The sequence below is a fragment of the Prinia subflava genome, chromosome 1, assembly GCF_021018805.1.
Source record: "Prinia subflava isolate CZ2003 ecotype Zambia chromosome 1, Cam_Psub_1.2, whole genome shotgun sequence".
Classification (NCBI taxonomy): domain Eukaryota; kingdom Metazoa; phylum Chordata; class Aves; order Passeriformes; family Cisticolidae; genus Prinia; species Prinia subflava.
This window is the reverse complement of record NC_086247.1, coordinates 108,153,247-108,173,923: the sequence shown is the minus strand read 5'-3', so window position 1 is coordinate 108,173,923 and position 20,677 is coordinate 108,153,247. Positions and strand designations below refer to the sequence as shown.

The following is a 20,677-nucleotide window of genomic DNA, read 5'->3' as shown; positions in this document are numbered from 1 at the left end:
GCATGGCAAAGAAACCTCACCACTGAAGCACTGTCACATTTAGCTGTTCAAAGTGAAGTGACAATATTAGTAACCCAACCAAGAGCACATGTAGGAAAGCCTGGCTGAGAAGGGAGGTGCTGCTGAAAAGAAAAGTGGTGCTATTGGAAGAACTGTGGTCTTGGGCTGTGGATTGATGTTGTCTGAAATGTAGAAATAAGCCCTAGTCCCAGAAAATGCTGCTGTTCAGTATGGCTTGTGATGAATTTTTAGTGAGTGGGATACAGTAAGTAACTAAACTCCTTTTGGTGAGTGTGAAATAGCAACACTAGGAGGAAAAATGTCTCCAGGGGCCTTGAGTCTGGTGGTAAATGGAAATGCACTTGTTGAATTTTGAGGGTGGGACTGACATTTCAGACTGAGCACCGGATTCGCTTTCATTTCTCACAGCCCCGGAGATCTGCGTGCAACCTGTTGGATCACGTGAGCCGAGGCTGTTCCTGGTGACAGCCCTCCTGATCTGCAGGGCTGAGATGGAGTGTGGCAAGTGCTGGGAAGTGGCTTACAGGGCATGTTTTAGGTCCCAGCTCTGTTCCAAAGGTCCCTTTGTTCAGGCTCTCAGCTGCAGCGCGGGCGGTTGCTTGCTGCATGATGCAAAAAAGAACAGAGATTTCTTTGTTGTCCGGGGACGGCTGCCCGGCCGACAGAAAATGAACCCAAATCAGCAATTCCCATCCCTTTCCCTTCCCAAATCTGGCTATCATTCTGCCTGCGCACTCGGGCATGAATTCAGTGGTGCTGTGCATGTGTGGTGGCTTGGGTTTGTCATCCTGGTGGTAAAAGAGAAACCTGTCATTTCTTCTCAATAACGTTGTCTAAGGTTAAAACCCATCATTTCCAAGGGGATGTCTGCTGGGATTGGTGCTTGCATAAACACTTGTTACAAGCTGCGAAGTTACCAAGCACAGGAATCAGGGCTCTTGCTGAACTGTGGCTACTCAGGATCCCTCTGCTTCATGCTGAGGACAGAAGTTTTTGCTAAAAGCCACTCCATGCCAAGAAAATTACCCAGAACTGCTGACTCGTGTCAGTGGCATGTGGGGCTGGAGTGGTGCTGCTGACACTTTAACACCAGCAGAAAGCACAGTCAGCACTGTTTCGGGAAATAGCCGGCGGAGCGGCGTGGAGCAGGGCACAGAGCCCGTCCTGCAGCGGGATGGGGTTGGAGGTGGCCCCCGTGCCCTGCCTTTGCACACATGCTGCCAAGCTCTGCAACTGCCTGCCGGCAGCAACAGGTTTTTCCTTGCTTTTTCCTTGCTTTAGCCTAAGCCAAAAGATCGGGATCATTGTGACAGAAGGGAGTGAATGGGAAAAGGAAAAGTGGAAAGGAAAAAAATCAATAAAAATCACTTCTTTTCTTTCCCTCTCTTTCAGGCTGGGTGTGCTGAGTGTCAGAGATGAAAGCTTAAGTGTGTTGGTTAAAATACTTCAGAATATTGTATCTGGAAAGAGCAAAGACTTATTTAGAGAGTAATTTCACTTGCTACTGAGATTTAATAGGCTTTCAAGTAAGATTTAGCAGATACATGTAAGAACATAAACTAGATTCAGATGTGCCGTAATGCCATTTTTCAATCATCAACCTTGGCACAGGATATGTCTGAATATTTATAGCATGTCTGGTTATTACATGGTTGAGTAATTTAGCACATTACAGTTTTTACAGGAAACATTGTCAATTTATTTTAAAAGCCCTTTCATTCCGTGATTATACTTTCCATGTTTTAGGGGCCTAAATGTTGAAAGAAGTGGGTGAAAGGGTTAATCAGGGGATGATATGGGGCATGGACTGAAAGGAAGGTGGAAGGGTGGCTGGGGAGGTTGAGGGGTGCGAAGTGGAGGAAGATTTTGGTATAGATGGGAGAGCCTTGACAGCTCCTTCAGGATCTGTCCTGTTGGGAACCCAGAGGGCAATGCCTGTGCTCTGAAATATAACAGGATAGACAGGAGGTGGCAATTTCTGCCCTCCACGGGGTTTGCTGTAGCCTACTTAATAGTGGCTTCTGCCTGCCAGCATCTTCACTGGGCGCTGTGCCTGCACTCAGCTGCTGTGCCTTCTGCCTCCTGCTGCTTCTTGCTGCTCATCCACAGTCAGTGTCACCTGGCTGCTTTGCGGAAAAGAGGAAAGCAGAGCATGCTCTTGAAATTTTCTGGAGCAGCCACTCATTGGCACGGAGAAGGGGAAAATGCAGCACTTGCCATGCAATAAATACGTTGGCTCTGTGGAAAGCCTGGTGGGTGTCATGGAAAATTGGCAGGTTTTCTGCTCTCGAAACTTTCTGCTCGGCATTTCTGTACTCAAGAGGGAATTCTGAGTCGTTAGCTCTTGTGTCAGATCATTGCACAGAAATTCAGGCTGCCACTGAATGTGCTTATTCTTGCGAGAGCACATCCATTTGAAAAGCCAATTTTTTCTTATCTTTGCCTTGACCTTCTTTTTATAAAATCCTTTTTCTAATGCCTGTACGATTTATCTTTCTTAAAACGTTTCTTTGAATAAATGAGATAAACCTGCTCAGTTCAGAAAGAACCAGAAAGTTTTGCTCGCTTGGTGCCAGCCTGAGTGCTGGGGTGGGCCCACAGCCAAGTGAGCATTTCAGTGTAGGATTTGGACAAAACAAAGTAACTAATTATTCTTTGCAGCCTGCTCTCCAGGTTTGTGTCAGTGTGGACTCTGGCTCTGAGTGCAGTGGGGCTTGGCACAGCACTAGGACAGCTTTCAGCGTGCGGGTTGAATGCGCGCAGGCAGCTGCAGCACAGAGAGCCGGGTCTGCCCTGCAAAAACCTGGGAAACTCAAGTGTCTGCTTTTCAGCAGCGTGTGTGTGCTACTGCAAAGGACTCCTGAGTGGTTTTATCCCTGTAGTGTGAGAACTGACGGCCATGGCTGTTGGCAGCAGGAGGAAATTGTTACTCACCTTGGCAGTGCAAGCCTGGTGCTACCAGAGTTGAGTTACTTTTCAGCACTGTTGTAAGCACAATGGACTTCTTCCTAACTTTCTTCAGACTTTTTCAATTACTCTGGAGCTTGCAGGGCCCCAAAAGAAGTGTTTTTGTTTATCACCCTTAGCATAACTAAGGATCTCCAGCAAGATGATGCTGTTCCTCCTCCTGGGCCAGTAGGAGTGAGGTGTGACTCACAGTCCCTTGAGCAGGGATTTTAAGAGCCGGGATTAATAGGGCTGAGTGGTGATGCAAGGAGAGACCTGGAGGTGAAGTCACATCAGAGTCACATCAGACCAGAGACTGAAACACATAATCCATTTTTCCTTCATGCTGCCCCTTATTTATTTGCCTAAACAGAGATTCAAATTTCTCAGTTAGAGGTAGTTAAAGGTTGATGTTACTTTACAAACAGCCTGTCACAATCACAGGGTAGTGCCTGAAGTAAGTAAACTGGCTTGATATGCCATTTCCTTGTTAAGACAGGTAGATGTCAGGTAGTCTAGCTCTGTTTTCGGAAATCATTAGGGCCTTCAGCAGGCACAACTGGGGTCTGAAATTGATGATTTAAAGGAGCTAAGTGAAGAGCTGTGTTTTCCTCACATCAGTTGCAACCAACAAGCTTATCTTATACAATAAGTGGCAGAAACTATTGGTCTGTGAAGAGCTCTGAGCACCACTTACTGATACTCCCTGCTTTTGTGAGGGTCCTTAAGCAGGTTTAGATGTATATAAAGATTGTCAGGAAGGATGGGGGAAGGGATGACATGTCATTGTACCTGGACAGGACTGTTCTTGTGCAGTTTATTTTTTTGCAAAAGTCCTTCACTGTGGAGGTTTGATGACTGTTATGACCACTGTTAAGAGCATCACTCAGGGCAGGTGCTGGTAATGTCACCTACATCTTGTGGCTTCAGTGAACCACATGGTGCTAGGCTGTTCAGCCACCGTGACAAGCTACATGTGTTGTCACCCAACCAGTGTCCCCAGCCGCCCTGTCGGGTCCCCCTTGTGACCTCTCTTCTCTCCACCAGGTGCCTGCGTGAAGTGCAACAAGGGCGTATATGGAGCAAACCAGGCTTGCCAGGCCATGGGCAACCTCTACCATGACAGCTGCTTCACCTGTGGAGCCTGCAGTGAGTATCCCTGATCTGATGCTGGTGCCACTCCCTGCAGCAAACTCTTGGGGCTTAACATTTTTCTGGTGTAAAGGGGGAAGAAAAGAAAGTGGTTATTAAACTGTCTCCCAGCTTGAGTCTGCTGCAGCTGTACGACTTGGTGGTGGTGGTGCTTGCTGTTTGTTTTGAGTGGATTGTTGCAAGGCATGTAGAAAAGATATTTTGGATTGTGCCACGCTTCTGCCTTCTGGTATGGGGGCTGGTTGTTTTCATTCCTCTGCCTCTCAGTTATAGCCACATTTTCTTATAAGAGCATTTTTTCAAAGTGGTGGTGAATATGCCTTAGCTGGCATATTTTTTGTCTCAGCAGGCTTTACTTTTCAGATGGAGCTGCTGCAGGGTAAATCCAGTGACAGTTTTCGCTGCATGCATTATCTTTTACTTGCTAAAATCATTTTGTACCTCTGAAATACTTCCAGTCAAAGCATGTAAGTGCAGGAATGACCCAGGTTACACATCTTGCTCGCTTTTTCTCCAGAGAAATGCAGCCATGCCCTGAGATAAGGGGCATGTCTCTGCCAGCTTGGTTTATGGTCTTTGCAGGGAGGGAACGAGTTACTGTGCAGAGGTATCAGGCTGGGAGCAGTGATGATGAGCCCTGTGAAGTCTACCCAAAAAGCAGAGTAAATAGTTCAGCTGGCCCTGCTGAGCTCCCTGTGGGTCACTTGTCAGACCCACATCTGGAGCTTGCTGGGGCGTACAGCAATGTATGGATCCTCCTAAGCTGCTTTTTGAGGAGGTCTGTGGTGGAGCTGGAGTGAAGAACTGGCCACTTGATTTTAAACCATGGCTGTATTTGTAAGACAGTGGTTTTTCTGTTTTGTTATGTTTAACTCCAGCGCTAGTAGCATATTTTTAGAAGTGTAGCTGTATATGTGGTGGCAGAAAAAATAATAATCTTTTGCTGCTTTTGTATATATGAGTTTGGTTTTCCCAGATGAGACTGAGGGTTTTTCCTCCTGAGTTGTATTTAGAGTTATAAACTCATCAGGACTGCATGTGTTTTATTTGGAGCTGTAAAGTTGGAATAAATATAGAAAGATGTGTATGCTTTTTAATAATAGCTGAGCCTTGAACTATGCCCATTTCCCAGCTGTCCTGCACCAGCTGCCCTGCCTCACCTATGTTTTTAGTAGAGCATTTCACCATCATCTAACCAAAAATAGGAAAACTGAAAAGAGAAAGAGGTTTTTGCATATAGTGGCAGTTTCCTAGTGACTTAGAAGTCATCTGCTCATTGTTCTGTCCTTTCTTATAAATTATTTTGAAATCAGTTAATCTTCTTCCATGGAGAGGATTCCTGGCTGCAGCCAGGGCTTTGCTTCAGTTACCTCTTGCCCTCTAGGGCCAGGCAGTCTCTGAACTGCCCTTGCTCCCAAAGCTCCTGTTAAAAATAATCCAGCAGCAGGTTTGAGCTGTCTCAAATTTCTAAAATTACTATCATGCAACTGGTGCTTTAGAAAGAAACACTTTTGATTCTCTTTTTAAAATGAATTTTACAATCTTTATTTGGAGACCAGTGCTAGAAAAGTAGCTGTGGTTGCAGAGGTATCCATGGTTACGTCTGTTTGTTTGTCTGTGTTTGGTTAAAAATTAGCTTAATCCCATTCCTAATGAGGTGGGTTGGTGAGGGTTGAAAGAATAGCTGTTTGCTGCTTATTCTAAAAGTCAACCCTTTCCAAATGTTTCCAGTGCAAGCTGAAAAGGTGTGGATGTCAGGTGAGACTTAGAAAGATGGAAAGAAGCCAAGTTTAGCAAAATGAAGCCCATTTTGTCTCTTACCCAGGATGTAACTGAGAAATGTGCTGAGTAGATGTGCTGGGGCAAAGGGTTTCAAACTGAAAGTAAAATCAAAAAACAAGGTTAGTGAAAATGATGGGGAGGGAGGGAGGGAAAGAAAGGGGTGTGGGAGCAATAGTGATATTTGCCTCAGTAGAAAAGACTGTGTTTCAAAACAAGATAAAAAAGTCATGGGCAAGTCATGGGCATATAGGTGAGAGCCTAATTCAGCTTGTTATATTTAAGAGAGTAGTCATGAAAGCTAAAGTTCTTCCCATTGTGGCAGTGGCCATACTAAAATGGAAACTCAAGGCAGTGGCAGCGGGCAGGATGGCATGGATGGATGGAGGGGAAGGTGTGTGGTGGCATGGGATTCCCAGCATTGCAGAAAGAGTAGTGCCAGAGAGAGGCCCCTACAGTGTTTTCCCTCATATGCACAGATCTCCACAAGCAGCAAGATTTGCAAGAAACCCTTCAGTGCAGGGGGTGGTTTCTTGCATTGCCCTGTGATCTGCGGGGCCTTGGTGCACCAGACACTTGCTCTGGGGCTTTGTGGCCTGACTTTCTGATTCATCAAACCTCTGCACTGCAGCTGCCTGCCTGATGCCCCTGGGGAGGTGCAAGAAGTCCTGCCCTGCTCTGAGGGAGGAAACCTACTTGAGAATCCCCCCTTTCGCAGCCCTAAAGTAATTTTCCAGCCCCACAGACCATGAGTTGCTGTGGGGATAAAGGGCACACACTGTGTCATTCACTCAGAGAGGACACATGCCCCTCTGCAGGCTTTCTGTCACCTGTGTCACTGCAGTAAATGTGATGAGACCATTTTTGTCTGCCAGAAAAATAAATATTTATTTGGTGTTGTCTTTCTTAGCTGCAAAGCACATCTTGAGCAGCCTATGTGGAAACTCTGGTTTCTAGTTGAAAAGTAAGTAGAGCTTTTAAGGTCAAGTGGAGTTCATCTTGGACACCATCCAGTGCAAACTTGACTTTGAGGAGTCAAGGTTGCTCCTGATTTCAGTTGTAAAATTTCTTCTCTGGTGGAACACTGAATATCCCCCACTCCAATAAATAAAATATACAAAGTTACCTATTAAGGTAAAGCGTATTGTCCTCCAGATATTTATAACCACTGTCCTGCTGTTTTCATTTTAGCAAGGATTTCTAATTTTGCTCCTAGCTGGATTTGTGTCCAAATGTGCATTGGTTTCCCCAACACAGAAAATCAAGAGGGTCTAAGAAGCAAGGGGTTATTGGGGTGGAGAGGGGTGTGATACCTCATCGTGCCAAATTTCCTTCACCCTTTGCTTCCCAATACACATATATTCAGAGATAAATGACAGAGCAGTTTGTTGAACAGGGCTATGCACACGCTGCAGGGTTCAGTTGGCAGGAAAAAAATGTCCTGTCTTATCTGAGCCAATGGCATGTAATGCAGAAAATTTGGCTTAGAGGTCAAAACAACAGATTTAGAATTATTACTTTGGCATAAATGTCTCATTTATCTTCTTGTTTGTTACAGAGCAGAGACACAAACAAGGCAGCCTTTTGCAGAGAGGGAGGGGAAAAAACTCCAGGCTCTTTATGCAGGATTAGTAATAAATGATATTTGCTTTACAGGAGGGCCACGAAAGTAGGTTAAAAAAAAAAGGCCTCCAAACGCATTGAGCTATTTCCTGCAAAGGTTTCTGTTTCCGCCTTGAGGTTTGGAGGGCTTTTTGCAGCTTGTTGGACGAACAATTTTAGCTGTCAAATGGTTTGTTACACATTAACCATTTAAATTAAGTCACTACTTTATACCTCCTCAGAACATGAAAGAAAGATATGTGTGTCTCCACATGTTGGTATTTACCATTTAGGTAGTAAGGAGAACTTATAAATTATATACTTTTAACTAGAGTGTATCACTCTAAACTGCTCTGTTAGTTTTAGTGTTTTCTCTTGGATTCAGCCAGATGTATATCCAAATTCCTCAGGTTGCCTGGAAAATAGACGTTTTTGCTCTGCTAGCAGTGTAGTTTAGAGCATAACAGTCTTGCAATTGAGCCACTTGGTCGTCAAGAGGAAATCTGAAAGCTAAAAAAGTGCAAGGTAAACGGTGGAGATGGCTGGGAAAGAAATCAGTAGGTGAGGAAGGAAGTCAGGAAGAAAGAACTGATTGCAAGGTGGTTTGAAGGAGTGTTTGATGTTGAACTACAACACGAGGGCCAAAGTGAGGACCAGATTTTGACTCCTTACTGCAAAGAGCTGGAAACCTTGTATGTTTGCTAGATTAAAGAATTCAGTCTTTGACATATGAACATCAGTGCATTACTTTATTTTTCTTTTCTATTTTTACAAACTCAGATTAATGTTGATGTCAGTGTAGAGATTAACAGGCTGCTGTTTCCAGTGACAGACTTTGAAATCACACAATCTGGCTGCCTCTTGCCACCTTCTGGGTATATATGTTTTATATTTAATATTTCACAACATATTTGTGTTTAGAGGTATCAAGGATCATTTACTAAACTAGGTAGCTAAGCTATCAAAGCAGTGTTTTCAGCAAGCATAACCCTCTGCTTGGAATAATTAGTCTTGCTGCAGTGATTATAAAGCATGGCTACTTAGAGCAATGCAGCTCTTGGTGTCTTTGGGCTAATTATGTTGAATAAACGTGTCCTGTATTGGTATGTAGCTCCTAGAAAAACAAGGCCATGGGGTTTTTTGGCATCATTAAATAACTTTACAAGCAGAAAGTCACCTTTTTCTGCTCATGTGACTTAATCCCAGACAGCAGGATAGCCAGCCTTGTCAAGTGAATTTCCCCACAGCCACATGCATGTGTATGGTTATCTTCAGATGCAGAAACTCTTCTAGTGGAGGCAGAATTTAGTGCCTATAATTGGATAAAAACCCACCACACCAATCAACTTGCTTGAGAAACGTGCAAATCTTCAGACTGGAGAGTGCAAAGCGTCGCCAGTAATCCGTCCTCAGCATCCCTTCAGTAAAATTATCATGCCAGAGCCTGCATAGTAAACAAAATATTTTTTTAGCAAAAATCATGTCAGAAAAGATTCAGATGTGCTTGGTTTTACAGTTTAGGGGACAAGCAATTCATCAGTACATTTTTCTGCATCAGTCTAAATTGCTGTTATGTTCTTGCTGACTTCTTGTCTTCAGCCTCAGCTCACTTGTGAAAAATCCTGTTGTTTGTCACAAGAAGTGCTTGCTATAGATGAGAAAAGCCAGGGCAGCTTTTACAGTAAGGTGGCAGTACTTGTTCTTCTCCTGGCCAGATTTCAGGGCAGTAGTGCTGTGAGGCCTGAGCTGAAGGGGCTTTGGCATGGATCAGGTGTCCTCAGTGGATATCCTTGATGGAAAGGTGCAGATGTTCAGCTCCACAAGGGGATGGATGCAGTTGGGGATTTATCAGTGTACTAATGGTTTCAGTCAATTGCATGTGTTTTGGTGCTGGTTGAAAGTCTGAAATCATTAGGACAACATGAGGAGAAAAAAAGAAGGATGAAATCTTTAGTGGAATAGATTTCCAGTCCTTCTAGTCTTTTTATTTTATAATAACATCTTCAAAGTAGTGTTTTCTGTTAAGAACAGGCATAGGATTAATTTGTGCTGTAAGGATTTTAGTGGGTTTCTTACAACATTTCAATGACACCCGTGAGTAGTTTTCTGAGTAGTGTCTTAGTAAGCACTGAGGCCCTTTCCATAACCAGAGAAATTTAAAAATTACTCTCTCATGTTGTTTCAATGTAGTTACATTCACTGAGGTCACAGAGATTGCCTCCCCCTCCTTCCTCCTCTGAGGCTCTGAGTGTTTCGATGAGTCACGAGGTGACAGGTGGGAGGCCAGCTCTTGACAGCCGCCTGGTTTTGGTGCATTTTGGGGAACAGGGCAGCAGTCTCCAGAGTGATGCAGAGTGGCTAAGCACTGGGATGAAAACCAGTCACTGAGCAGGGACTATCTAGATCAAAAGCACTGCTTTGTCCTGGGGTGACTGTATTTTACCTCTGAATTTTGACACTTCTAGCGGTTTTCCCTTAAAAGAAGAACTCTTGAGTATCTTCTTGCAGTGGTTAGCCTGGTGGCAAAGGAGAGGTGTTGCTCAGTTGTGTGATGTGCTGTGGTTCTGCAGTGTTTCTGTCTGGGGATCCACTTCTGCCCTCACCTGTGGTTGTGTTGCCATTAGAGGCAGCTGACCTTTCTTGCTGTTCTTTCTTACATGCTCCAGAGCATGTTTTTGGCTTTCAGGCATCAGATCATTTTCTGAGAGTTTTGAGGGTTTTTTGCTTGGATTTGTTTGGGTTTTTTTTTCTACCGCCTCAAATTTATGGTGAGAGCACAGAGGATATGTTTTGCAATCTTACAATACAGCTGGTGTAGTTGAGAGAGACCAACACCTTAAGTGGTAGTGGAGTTACTGTGTCTTAGCACGGTTTCTTTTCAGAGCTATCCTATCCTCCTGCCCATGGTTTCAGCAAGACTTTGATCTGTCTTGGGATATCTGCCATTTACCTGATCTGGAGGATGTACAGGCATTGAAGTGACCCTTTCATGTAGGCTCAGTTCTAGAGCAGATTGGAAATATTGACACCTCTGTGTCAGCTTCAGTGCTGCACCCAGCCTTAACAGTGGCCAAGAGAAATTTCTCTGAAATTTCTGAAATCAAGAGATTTCTCCCATTAGAAATTAGGCAGAACTGTCTGATGCCTGACCTGGTCTGCTGCACGTGGTAGGGCACCATACTGCCTGTCAGCAGTGTCCACAGAGGGCTCCCAAAACACACATGCTGGCTGAATTCAGTGTGCCATCAGTAATCACATATCCAAATTTATTTTACAGCTGTGGTACTTGAAAGAGCACTGATTTTTGTAATGGCAGAGGCCCAAGGCTGTCAGTGTGGAAGGGACCCAAGAGAAGCTGCCAGTTAGCAGTGATTTTTGCCCATCTGCTGTGCAGGTACCACAGGGATAAGTGCTAAGTGAAGCCCACACACTGGCTGTCCAGCAATGTCCTGGTTGTGCATCCCAATAGAGCCTTGGGATCTAGACGTGGCCCTGTTCCATTGTATGCATTGACAAGCTATCTCTTGTCTTTGAACATGGGTTTGTGAGCCCATTGTTTGTCATAAATAATGGAAAAGCAACTTCACAAGAGAAAGTTAAGTCCAAATCCCCATTAAGCAAATGATGCATCTCCTGGGATCCTCCTTGCCAGGGACATTGCAAGTCCCTGGTTAAACTCTGCGTGGTCTTCAAAAGGAGAGAGCCATCATTTGAGAACACGGTGGACAAAAGCACTGGCATCCTGGGAGTGCACCCTGATGGTATGCCAGTTATCAGCTGCTAAGCATAGTGTGGTTATTTTAGCACAAAGGCACTAGTGAGTAAGCTTGAAATATTTTGAAATTGGTGCTGAAATTACCCTAAGGTCATCCTGAAGGTCCCACAGCTAAACAGGTTAGACAGACGTGTGAGGGATGAGCAGAACATAAAAGCTCAGGGCTCAAACTTCCTGTCAGAGAGATGAACAACACACCTTCTAAAAACACATGAAGACAGTAAGGTTGAAATGCCAAAGAATTTGAATCTTTTCAGGTGTGAGATTAGCTAAATTCAGGGTGAAGTGAAAGTGAAATACAGTCAGGAGCCAGCAGCATAAAACATGTAGTAGAACAATTGATCCTGAAAGCAGCAAGCCACGCATTAAATGTTCCTGGGTTTGTCAAAGGATATTTCATCGTGATACATATTGAAAGTAAACAGTTATCAATATGTGATTCCTTACATTCCTTTTAACTTCTCAATCCTTCCTTTTGGTGAAAATAAAACACCATCTCCATGCTCAAGTGAAACCTGTGCTAGCCTCTGCAGGCAGTCAGAAGCATCACTTTAGAGAGGGATTGGTTTATTTAAGGCACTATCCCATGGCAGGGAGCTCAGTGCAGGGACAGAGATCACTGCCACCCTGCTCTGCACCATGGGGCAGTCCCAGTGCTGTTTCTTTTACTGGTGTGGCTGCATTTCCCAGCTCCACCGGGACAGTCCCCAGCACAGCCTGGGAAGTGAGCTTTTCCTGCATCTTGCCTTCCCCATTGTATGATGAGAAAGTGCTTCCTCATCTCAGAGACACGGGGAGAAGTCTGTCCCAGAAGTGCGCAGGAAGAACTTGAGAGCAGGGAAGAAATGAGCCGTGTTTGCTTGAACCACTCCCATGGTGGCTGCAGGAGCACCTGGTTACTCATTGTTTTTGCTAATTTCCTTTTACATTTCTGTTAGGAGGCTAAAGAGAGTCATGGAGAGCTAAAAATAGTTAAAATGCTTACATGTTCCCTGCCCTGCCTCAAAGTGCTCTTGGTGTCAGCAACTCTTCCTCAGGCACTCAGGTAATGCCAATGGCCAAATTATAAATCCTTTGTAAAGGGTTTATCCCTCTGCTGAATGAGCTTACAGCAGAGGCCCAGACATAGCATGCTGTCTGTGGCACCTTCACTGAAGGTCTGTTGCCATCAATCTTAACCTGCTAATGTCACCGTGTTAAAAATACACTGGGTGCAGAATGGCTGGTAAATGCTTTTCTTGTCACCATGGAAGAATGACATTGTGGCAGTGGTCCAAACCTCATCCTTTCTGTCGGAATGTCTGCTGCTCATGCACAGGGCCATCATCCAAAGAAGTGTTTCTCATTGCATGGCCCCATGTGTATGTTTTTCCTCACCACTGCCAGCTTGTCTTTAAGGAGACACATTTCATGCAGGTGGAAAGTCACTTGGGCACCTGCCTGTTGCACTGAACTGGATCCCTCGCTACCATGTAATTTAAAACCAAAGTTAAATGTTTTTGTTTGTTTTTCATTTCTGGGAGTGCCAAATCCCAGTGTTGCATTTCAATTTTCAGTGGGAGATTTTCAAGAGTACTTCTTGCTCCATCAGGCTTGTTGTTAACTTGCTTAGGACCACCCTTGGCAAAGGTGATGTAAATCTCAGCTATTCCCATGCCTCTCCTGTCCCTCCTCAGAAACTGTGACTCTAGAGTTGCAGGTGAGCAAGCCAGGCTTACCTGTGGACAGGCAGGCACACAGGTGGGGTTATCATGCAAATACACACCCTGGGTTATAAGCCACAAAGATAACATGTCCCAGGTTAGATACTTTCTGTTTTGAACTCTGGATCCTGTTTTGGTTTCAGCAACCTTGGCAACATCAGGGCAGATGAGAGAAATCAAAGTAGGATGTTTTCAGGATTGTCAGGTTTTCTTCCATGTCCTATACAATGTCTGCATTGGTGCAAGGATGGGCTGGTGCCATCTCTGACCTTCAGGTTATGTGGTTGTTCCTAGCAGGGATTAGAAGAGAATGGGGGACAGTGACTGTGACAGGGTCCTGTACTTTTCACTCCTGCAAACACAAAGCGGAGCAATGCTTACAGTTCAACCACAAAGTTCCTGCACATGCAAACCGGGACTTGTTCCTTGAGAAGACTGCCCTGTCCTCCACCTGCCTGCTGCCTGAGATCTGGACACGGCACTAAGGACTGCTGCTGAAATGCTGGTCTGGCTCAAATCACTGGCAAAACTTTGGAGCTTCCCTGGAGCATCTTTATTTTGCAAGGTGCTCCACCGGGACAGTTCCCAGTGCAGCCTGGGAAAGTGAGCCTTCCCAGCTGCATGATGAGAAAGTGCCTCCTCACTTCCAAGAGACACTGGGAGCAGTCCATCCCAAAAGTGGGCAGGGAGAAGCTGAGAGCAGCGGAGGAAGAAATGGGCAGCAGGAGTTGTTTCCCAGCCTGAGGGTGCCCTCTGGCGTATGCAGGAGACTGTAACACCGGTTTTTTGAAGGGGGTGTACTTGGCGTCCTCCTTTCCCTGAAGCCTTGCAGCCAGCACGGTTTTTTGCTGAAGGCTGCCAGGTGGATGCATACTGTAAAGTGACCCCCAGAGCAGTCCTGTGTGTTATTCACAGTTATACACCCAGCAGCTGACAAGCACTTTTTTAATTATACTGGCCCCATTCAGCATGTCAAGCAGGAGGCTTCTGGGCTCATGTCTCAGACCCAATTTCCATCCAGCAGTGCCTGGTAGGTGTCCAAAACCAGCCTGCAGCAAGTCCTGCCCCAGCTGTGCCCAGGCAGTGCTGCTCCCCCTGCTCTGGCCGCTGTCTCCTGGCACACGCTGGGGCTACAGTGCAGAACCATTCCAGTGCCAGGCTGGCATTTCAAACCCTGGGCTCAATAGGAAAACCAGGCTGCAAAGAGGGAGGATCAGCTTTTTACAAACAACCAAAACCTACCTGTTTTTTCTTGGGGGAAGGCAGGGCGTTTAGGAGTGGTGGCAGTGTGAGCAAACATTACCATGATTACATGGAACTGAAAACAGACAGTGAATGAGAGGCATAAGCACAAAAGCTGCAGTAAATACAAATCTCCATATGTAAAGTCCTTTCCTGGAAAAACTTGGTCAGCTTGTCTTGATTACGACATTAGGATTTTATAAAAAAAATACTTTTAAACAGTTTCAAAGCATTTTGTTGGCAGCTGCAGTAACAAATGTGCTGGTAGGTAGCAGAGAAGCCTGTTGAGTGCTCTGGTGTTGCACTCCGCTGGGGTAGAGCAAGTGCTTGGGTGTTGCAGTGCCTTGTCTGGCAGCTGCTGCTCATAGCAAAACAGCAAGGTCGTGACATTTTGAGGAATTAAGTCAAATGGGGATCACTCTCTGTATGCCTTTTTTTCTTTCCTCCTTGCTCCTTTCCTGTGGTGTTTTCCAGCATGAGTCAGTGTATCACTCTGACTCATCCTATCCCTCACTCTTCCCAGAGTTACAACACGTGGTGGTCTGGCAGGAAGTGGTCCAGGCTTACAAAGCTACTACCTCCTACCCAAAGGTGGGACTTTTGTCCAGATCCACCAACATCAGCAGCCACCAGTGGAAGAGGGTTTGGCGGGCTGGAGTTTGGGAAGACCCATGCTGGGGTTAGGTGCTCTTTTCCAGCTGTGTGATGTTGTTGTTTAAATTTATGGGGGGGTCCCCGGGGAGTGCCCCCCGGAGACCCCCGGGGTCTTTTGGGGTCGTGGTGTTCCCGTGCTGGCAGGCAAAGAGACTCAGATGCCGGTGGGATGCTGATGAGGTGAGGGTTTATTCACTGAGGGAGAGGGGAAGGGAAAGGGGGGGAAGGGAAGAGAGGGAAAAAGGGAGCATCAGGAGGCCTCCAGGGGTAGAGGGGCAAGAGGGGCAGAGCCTTCTGCCTTAGCATTCTTATCACAGAGGTTCAAAGGGGCGCGGTAACATTCTCCAGCCAATGAGGTTACAGATAACTTGATACTGCAGGGAGGATACAGACTTGGGACAAACCATACATTTCCCAGGGGTGAACCAGAGCAAACCATTTCCATAAAATGCAATCCCACAGTGTGACATCTGTCCTTGGGTGTCTTCATTGTTGTTTGCTTCTCAGCAGCCAGGTTTTGATCACATTTTCTCCTTGCTCTCTGGCTCATCTTTTTCTTATCTCTGTGGTTTTTTCCTTAGGTCGAAAGCTGAGAGGAAAAGCCTTTTATTTTGTCAATGGAAAGGTGTTCTGTGAAGAAGATTTCCTGGTAAGCACCCAGTTGACTCTTGCAATGAGACATCTCAGTGTCACCAGCAGACTCGGTCTTTCTGCCTGTCAGCTTTGCCTGTGTTTCACACACTTCTGCTCCAGCATTTTCCCAGGGCCAGCCCTAGCCATGGTGGATGCCCACATGTGGTGCTGGAGGTGGTTGAGTGAGAAGCCCTGGTTTTGTAGCACAGACCTCCAGCTGAAGCCGTAGCCTGTTGTGATGGCTCCTTCAAAGCATTGTCTCCGTGGCCATGCTGAGGAGGCAGATGAACGGCTACAGAAGAACGAATAGCTGAATTTCCTTTTTCCCCGAATGGATATCTTAATGGATATCTTTCTGTTGCCCTCCATGGATTTTGTGGGAGTGTACATAAGCATGAAGCAACCCCACAGTCCTGTCCTTGGCTGGTGCAGATCAAAATCCATACACCCTTCTGCCTCTGAATCCTGGTAGATTAAGCCTTCCTTGAGACTTGAAAAAGTTGTATTTGCTTACTTATTGGTGAATCCTAGTGATTTCTGTCAGAGGTAAGTTCTTCTTCTTAGTTCTCCTCAGTGTATTCTACATGGGATGAAAATAAAAGCACCTAAAATACTTCTTTTTCCAACTTTGCATTTCTTTCATTCAGACAGGTGATATGCTGTGCCCAGGGTGCATGTCATGGACATGACAGACAGTTCCTTACCAATAGATCTCAGTAAAAACAGCAAAAAAGTTGCTTTGGGCCAGACTTGATTGCTATCCTAACAGGGAACTGGAACAATACCACTGACCTTAGAGAAGCTTCAACAGAATTATTACCATGTAACCAAAGAAAAATTTGTCTTTCTAGGCCTATATATACAGATATTGTGACATAAATATGCAATAAACACAAGTAGGTTCTTGTCTTGTAGATTCACGTGGTCAAATAAGCATGTAAATAAGTCTTACTAGTAACTGCTTTATTTCCATGTGCATTTATGATATTGATTTTTATACTTTAAATTAAAGTTAGATTTCGGACTTGGAAGTTACAGCAACGTGTACTCTTTCTGAAATTGGGCAGTCAGAAGTATAATAGAATATCAGATAGAGTATCATCTGTCCACATCTTTATATAACAAAAAAAGCGTTCGAAAGTTTAGCTTTTCTGTGTAAGGAGCACAGAAAATGGACCAATAACAAATATGCAAATAACACTCCACAGTACACTGTTGTTTATGCTTGAGTGGCCTTGTGAAATTTGAAGTGAATTCTTTTTTGTCCTTGCAGTATTCTGGTTTCCAGCAGTCGGCTGACAGGTGTTTCATTTGTGGTCATTTGATAATGGACATGGTAAGTGACAATTGCTTTAGGAGAGAAAAAACTCCCACAGCTTTTTCGAAGAATGCATCAAAACCAAAATATTTTCATATCAAATGCTGTCTGTTATCATCTGGTAGTTTGCCTAGTGTGAGACTGGTATCAGAAGGAAAATCCACTGAGCCTTTTGTTGATTTTTTCAAGGAAGTGAAGCTGGCACCCTGCTGTACACAGTGCAGAGACACTGCTCTGCCTGTTTTCAGTAGGTGTTGAAAAGCAGAGCCTCCAGGTCTTTCATCCCTTTTTGGACTTCACTGGACAGTGTATTTGTAATCCCACTGATGCTTCCTACTCAGCAGTGCTGTGGCTCCACAGGGCTCCCTTGCTGTGAGGCATCAGTGCAGCTCTCTCTGCCTCTCTTTCCTGCAGTCAAGCTGTGGCTTCCCATGTGTCCTCTGGATTGTCACTTTGTTGTTGTCCTTTGTGGGTACTGATACTCCGGGGAGCAGGTTTGACCCAGAGTGTGTGATTCAGACCTCAGTTCAGATCAGTGACGCAGGAAGGGTTAGTCTGCAGCAGGTACCATCCATTCCAGATACGCATAGGGTGGGCAACACTCAGGGGGTCAGCCTTCAGTTAGAGGATGTTCAGAGGGAGACAGGTATAGCTGGTGATGTAAGACTACAGCTGAGACAAAGAGATTAGGAATTTCTGGTTCACAGCATGCCTCCCAACATTTTCTAATGCTTATCATTAATTATCTTTATTTGCCTGCTTACACTGGAAAGCATTACAATTGGAAGCTGTTTCCTACTCAGAAGTCTGATCCTTCTACTGACGGACCATGGTATTCCAGGTAGTGAATTGCAGCTGTTAAGTTCAACACAGTTTCCTTAGTATGTGCTAATTAGAAAGCCAGGCGAGCAAGTACAAAACCCTTCAACATCTAAGGAATTATGAAAACCTAGCAATAGTACTGGTTTCAACTTCTCATGGAGAATATAAAAGTGTATCTCCTTTGTTCAGCTGGTACATCTTGCCTTGTGATCTTGCTAAGTATTCTCCACTTCCTGACTTCAGAAATTATTTTCTTTCCTTTAAATTCTGTCACTTCTATCCTTTGTCATGCTAAATACCTTGACTGAGTCTCTAAATTGTTTTCTTACTCATGCTAATAATTAATATCTCTAGAGCCAGGTGCTATATATTGATTCCAGCTGCCCTTTCCATCCTTGTTAACTGATTCTTCAGATGAGACGGGGGAGGAAAGAGCTCTGCTGATGAATATGCAGCATTATCTGTGTGTTTACACAAAAGCTGTGTGTTTACTATTTTCGCCTTTATTGGCTCTTCATGTGCATTTTTCCTTTCTCTTGCTCTCTTGCAGATCCTGCAGGCTCTAGGGAAATCATATCATCCAGGCTGCTTCCGCTGCGTCATCTGCAACGAGTGTCTGGACGGTGTGCCATTCACTGTTGACTCTGAGAACAAAATCTACTGTGTCAGAGATTACCACAAGTAAGGGCAAAATAAACAGCAGAGATGTTCCAAGCAGCAAGCCTCTAATTTAGCTTTTCAGCTAGTTAGGAGTGCAGATCAATAAAGCAGGGACAGGGTTAGAAGCTTGAGGATGGGGCTAGAGCCTAGAAATTCCTCCTCTCTCCTCTTATCCTGCCATTGACTCCTGTGTAACTCTGATGAAGTCAAACAACCTCTGGGCTTCAGCTGCCCCTTTTGCAAAGCAGAGAGAGTGAGAAATAGAGCTCCTGAAGTGTTCAGTGATGTACAAAATTAGTCTGCTTGAAGGCAAGCCTGTGAATGGCTGTGGAAATCAGTGTGATTTACTTTTTGAGTAGTTGAAGGGCTGAATTTGACTTTTAAAGAATCGCCAATGAACCTGCAAAGCAAAACTTGTACCCGGTTTTAAATTAAACAACTGATAAATCCACTTTAAAAATCACTTCTTATTTAGACAGTAATATAAAATGGCAGTGCTCTTGGCTGGTAGTTATGGTATTAGAACTGCACACATTTTGTGTGTCCTTCTGGCTTGCTTTGGTCCTTGCTCCATTTTCTGAGCAGGGAGAGTATTAAGTATTCTTCAGGCAGCCCTTGGAACTCTTCTGTGTTGTGCCAAGACTAGAGTTGTTACGATCTTGTTGCCAAGATTAGTGCCCTTGTATGCCATCATTATTCTGAAATAATTCATATTTCCTTGCAATTTAATTAATTTTTGTGTTATAAGGCCTTAAGCTGTGTAGTCATGTGGTATTTTCTCAGAAGTTTTCTGCCCAGAGGGTGCCACTTCTTTTAATGTATTTTTCTGGGGACAGTCCTGCTCAGTTCCTCCTCATTTTCTTTTCCAAATCTCTCAGTAGCAGCCAAGAATTTTATAGGTAATTCTGTATTTTTTCTGGCACTAAGTTTAAAATATAAGGTCTCTTTTTGCCTGATTGAGCAACGTGTGCCAAGCATTACTTAAAATAAATGCTAAAATGAATTTATGATTTCAGGATGCAAAGCTTTCCTGTGGGTAAGTGATTTACAGCTGCAGCTTTTCATGTTATCACTGAGAACACACAGGCCACTCTTTTTATGTTGATCCATAACTTGCCTTCAATTTCTTGTTGCTCTTCCAGAGTTTTAGCTCCCAAGTGTGCAGCATGTGGACTTCCCATTCTGCCCTCCGAGGTGAGAGCCTTTTATTCCGTATCCCCTCGGGGGAGGAGTGTCAGGCCTTGCTGTCTTTCACACTTGACTGTGTATAAGGCGAATGTGCTTGTGGATGGGGAGAGACAGTCGCATCCTCTGGAGTGCAACCCTTTGGTCTAAGCTCATGCCCTGTTCTTGAGATGTGACCCTTCTTTTGTTCAATGGTGAAGCTTATTCTTCCTTGGCCAGGCCATTCTTTTCATCCCCTGCAGGATTATGCTGCTGCTAGTATTATGTTCAGGAGAATTTTCCTTTATGTCAATACATGCTGGTGGCAGTCATGAATGTCCTCTGTGTGACCCTTCTAGGACTAATACGTTTTAATACTTGAAGGAGATGAATCTTGGTCAAAACTAATTTAAAATGATGAAAAATGTGATCTATTGAAATTACCAAGTCGTTAATTCCTGATTTCTGATAGATGTTACTGTTAAATAGAGAACATTTTTACATTTCTGGTGGCACATTTTAGAGGATATCTGCAGTCAGTCAGTGATGAAGCTTTACTGTAAAAATAACTGCAATTGGCAGGATTTGTGATTTCCCACCAGCTGCCCAAATGCATTTCCTCAACATTCATTTTGTTGCAGGATGCAATCTACAGAGCGCATGTGTCTGATCCTGCTGTAATCCTTTGTAATTTCTGCTTTGCTCAAATGCTCACAGGGGTCTGATGAGACCATTCGGGTTGTGTCCATGGACAAGGATTACCATGTGGAATGTTATCACTGTGAGGTAGGTCAGCAGCTTTCTCAGGGAGTGGGCGTTTAATAGTCATAACTGCTATTATTTTGAAGATAGAAATAAATCTCCTGCCTTACACTGGCAGTAGCTGAGCAATTCAAACCTTGCAGTGTGAAACTCTTTCTGTCAGTGACTGAGAAATTTCCAGATTGAGGATGAAAGTTTTTGCAGCAATGTGTTTCAGTTCTAATTTCATTTGCTATCCCTAAAGTTATGAGCAACCAGTTAATTATTGCTTTTCAAACTTGGCAGTTTATTTGTTAATGCAGGAAGCATGGTGACTTAGTAAGGTCTGTTGCTGCCTTTCAGAAGCCTTGAGCTCCAGGTCACATCAGTGTATCTGATTTCCAAGTCAGATTGTTCAAAAATGCTAAGGTGGTGACTGATCCTTTGGGGTGTAAGTTACCTTCA

The 20,677-nt window shown here is 44.5% G+C and overlaps 1 protein-coding gene across 1 annotated transcript in view; it reads left to right on the top strand.

The window, feature by feature from the left end:
- LIMD1 (LIM domain containing 1) overlaps positions 1 to 20,677 on the top strand; it is a 33,189-nt gene that overhangs the window by 6,686 nt on the left and 5,826 nt on the right. The window contains exons 2-7 of the mRNA XM_063406972.1: positions 4,015 to 4,116; positions 15,456 to 15,523; positions 16,781 to 16,843; positions 18,198 to 18,328; positions 19,450 to 19,501; positions 20,189 to 20,257. Coding sequence (XP_063263042.1) covers positions 4,015 to 4,116; positions 15,456 to 15,523; positions 16,781 to 16,843; positions 18,198 to 18,328; positions 19,450 to 19,501; positions 20,189 to 20,257 — 485 coding nt within the window. The remainder of the gene's footprint in view (positions 1 to 4,014; positions 4,117 to 15,455; positions 15,524 to 16,780; positions 16,844 to 18,197; positions 18,329 to 19,449; positions 19,502 to 20,188; positions 20,258 to 20,677) is intronic.